The sequence below is a fragment of the Tachypleus tridentatus genome, chromosome 3, assembly GCF_004210375.1.
Source record: "Tachypleus tridentatus isolate NWPU-2018 chromosome 3, ASM421037v1, whole genome shotgun sequence".
Lineage (NCBI taxonomy): Eukaryota > Metazoa > Arthropoda > Merostomata > Xiphosura > Limulidae > Tachypleus > Tachypleus tridentatus.
In genome coordinates this window covers 102,755,811-102,770,021 of record NC_134827.1, presented here as the reverse complement: position 1 = coordinate 102,770,021, position 14,211 = coordinate 102,755,811, and the positions used below count along the sequence as shown (strand labels likewise).

At 34.7% G+C, this 14,211-nt stretch overlaps 2 protein-coding genes across 2 annotated transcripts in view; both read left to right on the top strand.

Annotated features, from left to right (window-relative positions):
- Positions 1-1,643: 1,643 nt before the first annotated feature.
- LOC143246146 (uncharacterized) lies at positions 1,644-12,141 on the top strand. The gene is made up of 2 exons (XM_076492362.1): positions 1,644-1,767; positions 9,429-12,141. Exons 1-2 carry the CDS (start codon positions 1,701-1,703, stop codon positions 9,662-9,664), a joined length of 303 nt encoding a protein of 100 aa, XP_076348477.1. The 5' UTR covers positions 1,644-1,700; the 3' UTR covers positions 9,665-12,141.
- Positions 12,142-12,404: 263 nt separating this feature from the next.
- The window catches only part of LOC143246145 (uncharacterized), a 55,718-nt gene continuing 53,911 nt past the window's right edge, over positions 12,405-14,211 (top strand). Inside the window, exon 1 of the mRNA XM_076492361.1 lies at positions 12,405-12,543. Within this exon, the coding sequence (XP_076348476.1) occupies positions 12,523-12,543 (21 nt within the window). The 5' untranslated portion in view covers positions 12,405-12,522. The remainder of the gene's footprint in view (positions 12,544-14,211) is intronic.

Sequence of the window (14,211 nt, the reverse complement as noted above, 5' to 3'; positions counted from 1 at the left end):
AAGTTCACATGGACTAGGGTGTTAATTTCAATAGTTAGCTATTCTCTGACTTATTTAATATTGGTTATGTTGATAAAGTGCACTTTGCCTCATCGCCTCCAGTAATTTAAGGTTTTGCACGTTTAAAATGTAAATTTAGTTCGTTATACTGCATTATATTTAGTTTGGTTTTAAGTTATAATTTGTGGTTTTCTTGTTTGTCATGTTATTGTTTATCTTGTATGTGTTACCCACGAGCAAGAGTAAGTCACACTGATTTCTTGTATGATGTCAAAATTGTAATTCAATTTTAAATTCTAAACTTATGGATGTTTTAAGATGATATGAATGTATAGGAAAGAGAAAAGACATAGAATACAGACACGTATATGTTTTATAACCCCTTTATTTAGTAAAGTTCACACTAAAAATTTTTAGACATACAAATAATTGTGGTTTTTAACTGTAGAACACAGATCAAGAAACTGAATAAATTTATTTCGCCCTAGTTACCTGCTGTTCTGAGCTGTCCACTTAGGGTACCACGCACACCTTCTGGTAAAACTTTCTGTAAAGTTGAAGATTTTAGGTGTGAAAGGAGAGACCCGTCCTTTACACCTGTGGTTCGCCTGTTACTTTAAGGATGCAGTATTCCTTATTTTTAATTTGGAGTCAAGGAATTTAGACTTACCCCTAGAAAACATTGTATGCTCGAACCTTTTGTTATATTGAGAATCCTTCCTACTTACTCTTAATGGAAATCAAAGTACCGGAGAATATCATATATATACACAGAAATACTATATAAGGGTACTAGACACATTTGAGCTTGACATTATATTGTCTTTTGTGACAAGGAGTTATAAATCTCTAACCCGCCACGCTACACAAATAAAGTGTTGACATTCGGTTGACCACAGTATGGGTGCAGCCATATTGGATGACGAGTGTGAGAGCTAACTCTCAGATTCTAGTCCTAGTCGAGTAAATAATAAGTCTGAAATCTCCACACACATTTTGGAGATTATACTTATTTAAAGTCAGGGTATTCAAGGAAAAGATAAATGCTGAGCATACGAGTTGGACAAAAACATCATACATTGCTGAAACTGAATTTTAGTCTGTTTATGACTTTATAAATATAACTACCACCAGATGATGATTGACCAGAAACGAGCTCAATGAGTAATCTATTATCAGTTTATTTAATAGACAAAATAGGTCTATTATAAAAAAAAAAGTGCGTACTGTAGATGTCGCTTCTGTTCCTATAATATATGAATGAGTGCTGATAAGTACCCAGTCCAGAAGGGTTAGACTCCTACGAGTGATGGTGAGTGGACTGCATAAGGTTAACTAATACGCAGACAAAATAACAAATTTCAAACCTTCCAAAATATGTTGTTCAAGAGAGAAAACTGTATAAATAGGAATATAAAAAATGGCGTCACCCTATCCACTCTAAATTTTAACACTACTGTCCAGCACATAAACTTGTTGCAGATTGCATTCGGTCTATCAATACCACAATGCAACAATCAATCAAAAAATACAAAATGATTATGCTAATTCATGTTGTAATTTATGAGAAACTTTATTTTACTTAATAGTTTGTATGAACGTTTGGTGACTTTAATGTTGTTATTGATATTTTCCAGATCACATGTAGGAATACAAACTGTCTGAATGATGGAGAATGTCGAAACCTGCCTAGTCCAAGAATGTCCTCTGTGAAAGCTTTCCTCTGTAGGTGTCACTGCGGTTCCTGTGGTGTGCACTGTGAACGATGTGAGTGCATGAATCTGTATTCTTTTATTATATGCAATAATTTCTGGTTATTTCAATTATAACAGATAGGCTTAACAAGAGCGCCGAGAGCGAGAACAGCTGCCTCCTTAAATTTTCCTTTTGGCAAACGACTTTTTTATCCTCCCAAAACGCCCATATAAAAAACAAAACAAAAAGTGAAAAGTAAAAGAATAACGAATATAGATAAAAATTCTGACATCCTTTTTAATGATTACGCCATTTTCATAGTTTTCCCTCACCCCAAAATGTGCCGGTACCCTTTGGTCTTAATTATGATGAACTGCTTCTCTATATACCATGTTTCAGGCCATTTGTTGGGTTCCAGTACCCTCGCTGTTAGCAGTATATAATATAAATACTTAAACAAAACAATTAATTATTATTTATACAGATATCATTAACCTTATAACACCGTGAGGGCGTTATAAAGTTACAGTCAATCTCACTACTCGTTGGTAAAAGAGTAGCTCTAAAGTTGGCGGTGGGTGGTGATGACTAGCTGCCTTTCCTCTAGTCTTACACTACCAAATTAGGGACGGCTAGCGCAGACGGCCCTCGAGTAGCTTTGCGCGAAATTCAAAACAAAACAAACCGTACCTTTTGTGATCTAGAGTTATCATCTGGTGACACGGCGTTTAGTCTACGGACATAAAATGTCAGAATCTGGTGTTTGATTCACAACAAGGAATAGTACAAATGGCCCATTATGGCTTATCTGTAAAACGTTTGTGTTTTGTTGGTTTTTTGTCTTGCTTGTATAAATACCTAGTTGATTGCGTGAAGTATTTTTCACTGATGTTCTTATGAACAAGATTCTATGGTGAAACACTTGAATCTGTGAAGTCCATCTTGCCTGAACTTAACCAAACGTTATATTGTTTATATATTTTTATGTATTTATTTTACTTTAGAATATAATTTATCGAGAGGTAATAAAAGTTTGAACCAATTTTTTACCGAGTTCTCCTCCATATTTCTGTTGTTATATCTGTGTTTTTAACATTTTAAGTACCTTCTCCAGAACAACCAGTATTTTTGTTCTATAGTTAGGCATATCGTTTCTGTTGTTGTATCTGTGGTTTGTAATATCTGACGTACCTTTCCCAGAACAGTCAATATTTTTGTTCTATAGTTAGGCATAACGTTTCTGTTGCTGTATCTGTGGTTTGTAACATCTGACGTACCTTTCCCAGAACAGTCAATATTTTTGTTCTATCGTTAAGCATAACGTTTCTGTTGCTGTATCTGTGGTTTGTAACATCTGACGTACCTTTCCCAGAACAGTCAATATTTTTGTTCTATCGTTAGGCATAACGATTCTGTAGTTGTATCTGTGGTTTGTAACATCTGACGTACCTTTCCCAGAACAGTCAATATTTTTGTTCCATAATTAGACATAACGTTTCTGTTGTTGAATCTGTGGTTTGTAACATCTGACATACCTTTTCCAGAACAGTCAATATTTTTGTTCCATAATTAGACATAACGTTTCTGTTGTTGAATCTGTGGTTTGTAACATCTGACATACCTTTTCCAGAACAGTCAATATTTATGTTCTATAGTTAGGCATAACGTTTCTGTTGTTGTATCTGTGGTTTGTAACATCTGATGTACTTTATCCAGAACAACCAGTATTTATGTTCTATAGTTAGTTATAACGTTTCTGCTGTTGTATCTGTGGTTTGTAACATCTGAGGTACTTTATCCAGTACAGTAAATATTGTATGTTCTATAGTTAGGCATAACGTTTCTGCTGTTGTATTTGTGATTTGTAACATCTGATGTACCTTTATCCAGAACAACCAATATTTATGTTCTATAGTTAGTCATAACGTTTGTGCTGTTGAATCTGTGGTTTGTAACATCTGATGTACTTTTCCAGAGCAGTCAGTATTTATGTTCTATAGTTAGTCATAACGTTTCTGTTGTTGAATCTGTGGTTTGTAACATCTGATGTACTTTATCCAGAACAACCAGTATTTATGTTCTATAGTTAGTCATAACGTTTCTGTTGTTGCATCTGTGGTTTGTAACATCTGACGTACCTTTATCCAGAACAACCAGTATTTGTGTTCTATAGTTAGGCATAACGTTTCTGTTGTTGTATCTGTGATTTGTAACATCTGATGTACTTTATCCAGAACAACCAGTATTTTTGTTCTATAGTTAGTCATAACGTTTCTGCTGTTGTATCTGTGGTTTGTAACATCTGATGTACTTTTCCAGAACAACCAGTATTTATGTTCTATAGTTAGTCACAACGTTTTTGTTGTTGTATCTGTGGTTTGTAACATCTGATGTACTTTATCCAGAACAGTCAATATTTATGTTCTATAGTTAGGCATAACGTTTCTGTTGTTGTATCTGTGGTTTGTAACATCTGACGTACCTTTTCCAGAAGTCAATATTTTTGTTCCATAATTAGACATAACGTTTCTGTACTTAAGCCTGTGGTTTGTAACATCTAACGTACCTTTTCCAGAACAGTCAATATTTATGTTCTATAATTAGACATAACGTTTCTGTTGATGTACCTGTGGTTTGTAACATCTGACGTACCTTTCCAGAACAGTCAATATTTTTGCTCTATAGTTAGGCATAACGTTTCTGTTGTTGTATCTGTCGTTCGTAACATCTGATGTACTTTATTCAGAACAACCAATATTTATGTTCTATAGTTAGTCATAACGTTTCTGTTGTTGCATCTGTGGTTTGTAACATCTGAGGTACTTTATCCAGAACAACCAGTAATTGTGTTCTATAGTTAGGCATAACGTTTCTGTTGTTGTATCTGTGATTTGTAACATCTGATGTACTTTATCCAGAACAACCAGTATTTATGTTCTATAGTTAGTCATAACGTTTCTGTTGTTGCATCTGTGGTTTGTAACATCTGATGTACTTTATCCAGAACAACCAGTATTTATGTTCTATAGTTAGTCATAACATTTGTGCTGTTGTATCTGTGGTTTGTAACATCTGATGTACTTTACACAGAACAACCAGTATTTATGTTCTATAGTTAGTCACAACGTTTTTGTTGTTGTATCTGTGGTTTGTAACATCTGACGTACCTTTTCCAGAACAGCCAATATTTATGTTCTATAATTAGGCATAACGTTTCTGTTGTTGTATCTGTGGTTTGTAACATCTGATGTACTTTATCCAGAACAGTCAATATTTATGTTCTATAGTTAGGCCTAACGTTTCTGATGTTGTATCTGTGGTTTGTAACATCTGATGTACTTTATCCAGAACAGTCAATATTTATGTTCTATAGTTAGTTATAACGTTTCTGCTGTTGTATCTGTGGTTTGTAACATCTGACGTACCTTTCCAGAACAGTCAATATTTATGTTCTATAGTTAGGCATAACGTTTCTGTTGTTGTATCTGTGGTTTGTAACATCTGATGTACTTTATCCAGAACAGTCAATATTTATGTTCTATAGTTAGGCATAACGTTTCTGTTGTTGTATCTGTGGTTTGTAACATCTGACGTACCTTTTCCAGAAGTCAATATTTTTGTTCCATAATTAGACATAACGTTTCTGTACTTAATCTGTGGTTTGTAACATCTAACGTACCTTTTCCAAAACAGTCAATATTTATGTTCTATAATTAGACATAACGTTTCTGTTGATGTACCTGTGGTTTGTAACATCTGACGTACCTTTTCCAGAACAGTCAATATTTTTGCTCTATAGTTAGGCATAACGTTTCTGTTGTTGTATCTGTCGTTCGTAACATCTGATGTACTTTATTCAGAACAACCAATATTTATGTTCTATAGTTAGTCATAACGTTTCTGTTGTTGCATCTGTGGTTTGTAACATCTGAGGTACTTTATCCAGAACAACCAGTAATTGTGTTTTATAGTTAGGCATAACGTTTCTCTTGTTGTATCTGTGATTTGTAACATCTGATGTACTTTATCCAGAACAACCAGTATTTATGTTCTGTACTTAGGCATAACGTTTCTGTTGTTGTATCTGTGGTTTGTAACATCTGACGTACCTTTTCCAGAGCAGACAATATTTTTGTTCTGTAGTTCGGCATAACGTTTCTGTTGTTGTATCTGTGGTTTGTAACATCTGACGTACCTTTTCCAGAACAGTCAATATTTATGTTCTATAATTAGGCATAACGTTTCTGTTGTTGTATCTGTGGTTTGTAACATCTGATGTACTTTATCCAGAACAACCAGTATTTATGTTCTATAGTTAGTCATAACATTTGTGCTGTTGTATCTGTGGTTTGTAACATCTGATGTACTTTACACAGAACAACCAGTATTTATGTTCTATAGTTAGTCACAACGTTTTTGTTGTTGTATCTGTGGTTTGTAACATCTGACGTACCTTTTCCAGAAGTCAATATTTTTGTTCCATAATTAGACATAACGTTTCTGTACTTAAGCCTGTGGTTTGTAACATCTGACGTACCTTTTCCAGAACAGCCAATATTTATGTTCTATAATTAGGCATAACGTTTCTGTTGTTGTATCTGTGGTTTGTAAAATCTGATGTACTTTATCCAGAACAGTCAATATTTATGTTCTATAGTTAGGCCTAACGTTTCTGATGTTGTATCTGTGGTTTGTAACATCTGATGTACTTTATCCATAACAACCAGTATTTATGTTCTATAGTTAGTTATAACGTTTCTGCTGTTGTATCTGTGGTTTGTAACATCTGACGTACCTTTTCCAGTACAGTCAATATTTATGTTCTATAGTTAGGTATAACGTTTCTGTTGTTGTACCTGTGGTTTGTAACATCTGACGTACCTTTTCCAGAACAGTCAATATTTTGTTCTATAGTTAGTCATAACGTTTTGTTGTTGAATCTGTGGTTTGTAACATCTGACGTACCTTTTCCAGAGCAGTCAATATTTGTGTTCTATAATTAGGCATAACGTTTCTGTTGTTGAATCTGTGGTTTGTAACATCTGATGTACTTTATCCAAAACAACCAGTATTTATGTTCTATAGTTAGTGATAACGTTTCTGTTGTTGCATCTGTGGTTTGTAACATCTGATGTACTTTATCCAGAACAACCAGTATTTATGTTCTGTACTTAGGCATAACGTTTCTGTTGTTGTATCTGTGGTTTGTAACATCTGACGTACCTTTATCCAGAACAGTCAATATTTATGTTCTATAGTTAGGCATAACGTTTCTGTTGTTGTATCTGTGGTTTGTAACATCTGACGTACCTTTTCCAGAACAGTCAATATTTTTGTTCTATAGTTAGGCATAACGTTTCTGTTGTTGTATCTGTGGTTTGTAACATCTGATGTACTTTATCCAGAACAGTCAATATTTATGTTCTATAGTTAGGCATAACGTTTCTGTTGTTGTATCTGTGGTTTGTAACATCTGACGTACCTTTTCCAGAAGTCAATATTTTTGTTCCATAGTTAGACATAACGTTTCTGTACTTGTAGCCTGTGGTTTGTAACATCTAACGTACCTTTTCCAGAACAGTCAATATTTATGTTCTATAATTAGACATAACGTTTCTGTTGATGTACCTGTGGTTTGTAACATCTGACGTACCTTTTCCAGAACAGTCAATATTTTTGCTCTATAGTTAGGCATAACGTTTCTGTTGTTGTATCTGTCGTTCGTAACATCTGATGTACTTTATTCAGAACAACCAATATTTATGTTCTGTAGTTAGTCATAACGTTTCAGTTGTTGAATCTGTGGTTTGTAACATCTGACGTACCTTTTCCAGAACAGTCAATATTTTTGCTCTATAGTTAGGCATAACGTTTCTGTTGTTGTATCTGTCGTTCGTAACATCTGATGTACTTTATCCAGAACAACCAATATTTATGTTCTGTAGTTAGTCATAACGTTTCAGTTGTTGAATCTGTGGTTTGTAACATCTGACGTATCTTTTCCAGAACAGTCAATATTTATGTTCTATAATTAGGCATAACGTTTCTGTTGTTGTATCTGTGGTTTGTAACATCTGATGTACTTTATCCAGAACAACCAGTATTTATGTTCTATAGTTGGGCAAAACGTTTCTGTTGTTGTATCTGTGGTTTGTAACATTTGATGTACTTTATCTAGAACAACCAGTATTTATGTTCTATAGTTAGTCATAACGTTTCTGTTGTTGTATCTGTGGTGTGTAACATTTGATGTACTTTATCCAGAACAACCAGTATTTATATTCAATAGTTAGGCGTAACGTTTCTGTTGTTGTATCTGTGGTTTGTAACACCTGATGTACTTTATCCAGAACAACCAGTATTCATGTTCTGTAGTTAGTAGCAGCTGATGTAGCTTTTCCAGAATAATCCACATTTATTATGTCATCTTGATAAGGCTAATCTTAACCATTGTTACACTTCCAGTGTTGTTGCCTTCAAATATTTATTGAAGAGAGGTTCTCGTAGAGCTAACTGATAAAAATACCTCGAATATGACGTTTAGTAATTATGTAATTAAAACGTTTTGAACATAAAAATTTCACCACCGAAAAATCTTCATTTGTGTAACAGTTAACACGTTGTTTACGACTTACGCCGAATCTCATCTTAACGAAGCCTAATAATGTTTACCATTCGTAGGTAATTAACTACACACTCTCTACTGGCACGAGTAACCTCTGTGCTGGTTAAGTAATTGTGGTTACTATAACACTTTCTGTCAACAACTCTAACTGTTGGAACTATACGACTGGTATCTGATGTTTTAAACTTGAAACACAAGGGCTGAACAACCATATCAAAGTAACTTCTGGTTCAGGGATAGCCATTCTTTATTTAGAGCGGCCAACAAGAATTGAAATCACTCAACAACATCCGCCGCTTGTCAGCTGCTCTTAACAGAATAGGGAGATTGACGGTCAAAGATCCATAACATTGAATTTGTTTGTTTGTTTGTTTGTTTTGGAATTTCGCACAAAGCTACTCGAGGGCTATCTGTGCTAGCCGTCCCTAATTTAGCAGTGTAAGACTAAAGAGAAGGGAGCTTGTCATCACCACCCACCGCCAACTCTAGGGCTACTCTTTTACCAACGAATAGTGGGATTGGCCGTCACATTATAACGCCCCCACGGCTGGGAGGGCTAGCATGTTTGGCGCGACTCGGGCGCGAACCCGCGACCCTCAGATTACGAAGCGCACGCCTTAACGCGCTAGGCCATGCCGCCCTACCTCCCCACCCGGTTGAACAGCGGTAAGTCTACGAATTTCCAACACTAAAATCAAGCGTTCGATTCCTTTCGTTGGACGCAGGAAATAGTTCAGAGTGCCTTTTATATTAAAAAACACAAATTGACATATGTTCTTTGTTACTTCTCGTGCATTTCTCTCCTTCTCCCTTTAGTTTTGACTTATAACTGAATCGTTAACAAGTTTAGATTATTCATAATTATAGTCAACCCCGGATTAAGGCATGGACTTACCAGGCTAAAGTCCATGATTTCACACTAATTAGACCACAAGCTATTACTATAAATGCATTGCACGTAGAGATTCTGTCTCGAGGGGGCCTCTGTAACTTGAAATGCCTTAATCCAGTTTTGATTATAGTAATCCCAAAAGTTCCGTTAGTTTTCTAATGGTAGTTTACTAAAACACTGAAAAACTAATTATATATGTATGCACATATATTACAGTGAACTTCGGTCGACGGGAAGGTAGAGGAATTGTTGAGAACAATATCGGAAGAATATCAGCCGAGACTCCAGAAACTTGCCAGGCTGAATGTCTGATCACACCAGCGTGTCGATCAGTGGATTACGACAAGAAAGAAAGGCGGTGTTACTTGAACAAAGTTAATCATACAGATCCTAGAGCTAAACTCGAAGTTTTTGACAATATAGACTATTATTATCCAGTTTGTACGTGTTAGTTGTTTCGAAAATCGTAACCGCCATGAGTCTTTCAAACTGACATTTCAAAGCATGAATTAAAAAACCGTTTGTGTTGTAAAAAGCCTAATACGTTTCAACAACCTCCGTAAAAAGAGAACGAGTTAGGCCCATTATACAGAAAAGTTATTCCTTTGAAAAGACGTTTTCTTACCTTATTTCCATAGTTTTGTGTTTACGTATACAGCATTACTTTGTTCTGTTTCTACAACTTTCTTAATCGAACTAAAAGAGGCGTTTTCTGACATATATTTTGGTAATAAAAAAAGGAGAAAGCAGAATTTACTCTCTGCATACTACACTTTCCACAATCCTAATTATGTATTCTATTTTCGTTTCAGAATTAATACCTAACTTTTCCACTAGGATACGAATCACTTTAGTTACATCAGCTTAATTGCTCTTTAGCGTTGATGTTTTTCCAGGAATATTTCTATTGTTTACTTATTTAGAGAAATGCTTGCAGAACGGCCCAGCGTGGCCAGGTGTGTTGAGGCGTTCGACTCGTAAGCCGCGGGTTCCGGGTTCGAATCCCGCTCGCATCAAACATACCCGCTCTTTCAGCCGCGGGGGCGTTTTAATGTGACGGTCAATTCGTTAGTAAAAGAGTAGCCCGCGAGTTGGAGGTGGGTGGTGATGACTAGAGCAGATAGCCCTCGAGTTGCTTTGCGCGAAATTCAAAACAAACAAGCTTGCAGAATTTTTCGGGAATTTGGAGATAAAACTGAAAAACGATGGTGTGAATGAAGTTTGTAATTATTTATTTCTTGAAACTTGAAAATTTATTCATCGTATATACATTTTTTACGACCGTTATTGCTTGTTATTATTTTATAAGTTTTCCACTTTACGTAAATAATTTGTTATGCATACAGATACATTAATTATTTTGATGTCTTTCGATTTCACTTTTAATATTTTGACAACTAAATTTTTAAAGTTTTTTGTTTGTTTGTTTGAATTCGATGGCAAATCCAGAAATAGAGTTGGATGGGAGGCAATGTTTTGAAGAAATGCTGTCTGAAGATGGCAACGCGAACTCAAGAATCTAAGGGGTGGGGTCCATAAAACCGCCTTAGGGCCCCTGGTTGAGGACTAGGAATGACGCTCCCAGAAGCTCTGCACTTTTCTGTCATCTGGGAGAAGAGAAATGCGCCTAAAAATAAATCAAAAAATCATCTCGTGCACTTCCAATGCTAAACTTTTAAGAATGTGATTCGAAAATGTATTTGAAATTGTGAAAAATAATATTTTTAGATTAAAATCATAGTGACATTTTGACTTTACTTTAGTTGGAAAGGTCACGACCCCTTTGCCCTACCACTCTCACTGGATCCATCAGTGTTGGTGTTCCCTTTTCAGTGAAAGTAGTAGACAGAAATATTTTATTATCTTTACTCTGTAAATGTAAAAGAGTGAAAACTTAATTTTTGTCTGGCTAATGTTTTAGAGTATGTAAGTTTTAAATTCCAAAATAAATAAATTTGAAAAGCATATTTTTATTGCTGTTGTTAGAGTCGTAATATTTATTAATGGTTTAATGATACATTTTTGAAGTGATACGAAAAGAAGCGATAGAAGACTGGTTCCTTCAGCGTAGTATACACACTTTAGAGTCGTGATTAAAATAACGTAATGACATTCCGCCTGTCTTGACCGTGATTTAAACAATGGAAAGAAAGATACCAGATTATGGACATCATGTGATAAAGACACCGAGACATTTATATTGCCTGTGTCAAATGGTTCAATCTTTGTGAGCATTAGTATTTAACACTGTTTTCTTTATCACCCAAAAACCAGTATTATTTAATCAGAAAAAAAACAAAACAAACTGGATTTCTTGTGAAGTTTACGAAAAGATGAAAACTTATAATGTATGCATTTGATTACTTTAGTTAAACATTTTATTATGACTATTAGGAAAATTTGTTTAGCTAAAAACATTCTTTTAAATTTATTATCCTTTTATAAGGCACAGCTAAGAAAGAAAATAAGTTTTGATTATTTCGGATATAGAATTCAAAATAATGTTGATGCTTTCTTTCATTTTTCTCTAAGCTTGTTCGTCCTTGTTCAGAATGCTATACTACTGAATGTCCTTTGATATAAACTATAAGAAATGATTTTATTGACGTGCATTTCATTGTATAACAGTTTATTTGATTTTTTCATTTGGCTCCTTTGTAACGTATGTGATTACGACTTCTATGGAGGATTCTTCAATGAAAAAAAAAAACAGAAGAAAAGGCCTACAGCAATGGAGAACAATTTTATTTTGACAGTTATTAGTTCTAACTTTTAATTCTCTGTCACCTACTACGTTTATATATGTAAATCCCTTGATGAGGTATATCTAAAGATGGTCAATCCCTGGCCAGAGCATACTTTCTATATTGGCCTAAAGTTTTTTAAATCATACTAATGTTTGTCATTATGTTCAGTAAATTTATGCATATTTTTTACTTATTAAAGCCATTCTTATTTCTGAAATTAGAAGGAATAAGTATAGTTCTTGAGATTTTCGTTGCAATACTTGAATTTGTCAGTCCTGTTTTGATATTATAAGTACAGATCTTCTTCACAATTCCTACTTCTAGTTTTGTCACTTCATAATTTCAGAAAATTCCACTGTTGGTTTTATAACTGTAGAGGGTTAGGTTTTTTAATGATTTAGTAATATCAGCTTTCTTTAAAAATTTACCAAAGATACATCCAATAGAGGTCAGTAAACTGCAAGAGCTATCACTAAAAGATAAATCCAACAATGGTTAGTGTCTAGTGAGAGTTGTTTAAGAAGATACATTCAACAGGAGTCAGGAAACAGTCTGAACTGTCAATGAAGAAACATTCAACATGGGTAAGTCAAAAAAGATACATTCGACAGTAGTTTAACAGTAACAGTTAGAAAACACCAGGAAAGCTAACACGTGTACGTTTGACCTTCTGAAAAATAACTAAAAATGTTACAAAACAACAATTTGACCAGTTTTGTCTGGTTTGACGCTATTATAGTGATAGTTTCGGCCATATTCCCGATAGTAACGCTCGTACTTTGAAGAGTTTAGGAAATTTAAGTTAGTCATAAGTCCGTTTGCTCAACTGACAATACAAAAATAATCTTCATAAGTGTAATATAATTAATAATAATAATATTCGAAACCATTTTATACATAATGAACAATAATATGAACAGAAAACAAGTTACATAATTATTTTCGTACGTTTGAAGTGGCACTGATCTTTAAAACTGGACATTTTTTATATGCTGACCAAAGAAACTGTTTAGGCCTTATTTCAACCTCCAAGTTGAGCACAAAAAGAATGATATTACACTCTGTGAAAGAGCACTTCCAATCATGTGTGCTATGTGTGTAATTAATACAGTAGGAATAAAGAAATACACACAGTTTTAACACTATAATCTTAGTTGGGAATGATAAAAACTGATACACCTTTTTTGTAAACATCCTCTTAGCCTGAATTCAACTTTTGAAAATTTTCTGCAATATTAACAGCTGTGAGCAATTAATTTTAATTAATGAAATAGTGGTAATTAGGCTCATAACAAGGCAACTGGTAATGGTTTTTGAATTTACAAATGTATACACAGTAAAAAAAAGGATACACAGAGTAAAAATATCTATCGTTCTTATGATTATTATATTCTTTGTGGATGAACAGATAAACAGTCTTGCGTTTTACATAGCCGGGTATTTACTAGTGATGTAAATATGTCCACCAAATTACAGGAGGAGGGGGGGGAAAAGGTGGCCTAACAAACAGAAGAATTGCCGAAAATTGGAATAAATGTAAAGGGACTTATTTTTATGAGGTGAGTAATCTTTTGTAGTTACGCCACTACACTGTTTCCTTTATTTGTTTAAATTTAGTTTAGCTTTTAAAGAGACTTAGTATGGTGAAACTGGTATAAAAAAATGTAAAATAAACCACAATGCTGGGGAAATAGAGATGGTTTGTTTTTTGGATTTCGCGCAAAGCTACACGACTGTTATCTGCGCTAGCCGTCCCTAATTTAGCAATGTAAGACAAGAGGGAAGGCAGCTAGTCATCACCACTCACCGTCAACTCTTGGACTACTCTTACCAAAGAATATGGGGATTGACCGTCACATTATAAAGCCCTCCACGGCTGAAAGGACGAGCATGTTTGGTGTGATGGAGATTCGAACCGAAACTGTATTTAAAGTTCCACGCAAAGAAGGTGTTTGTGATTATTTTTAATGTTTGTTAATGTGATATTTTTAGTTTGTCCTGACCTGCCAGTTATCCGCACGTGAGCTGTGCGGCAAGGTTAGAATACTCCAGAGATTCAGCTATGACCATCCTCAATTTTGAACTAGGGAAGGAAGTCAGCCAGCAATAACCGACTCAACAGCGAATTTGCTCGGTTCTTTCAATCGAATAATGGTTTTTGTCTGTCACTTTTAGGCCCTGCATGGCCAGGTGGTTAAGGCACTCGACTCGTAACCTGAGAAGTCGCGAGTTCGAGTTTCTGTCACAACAAA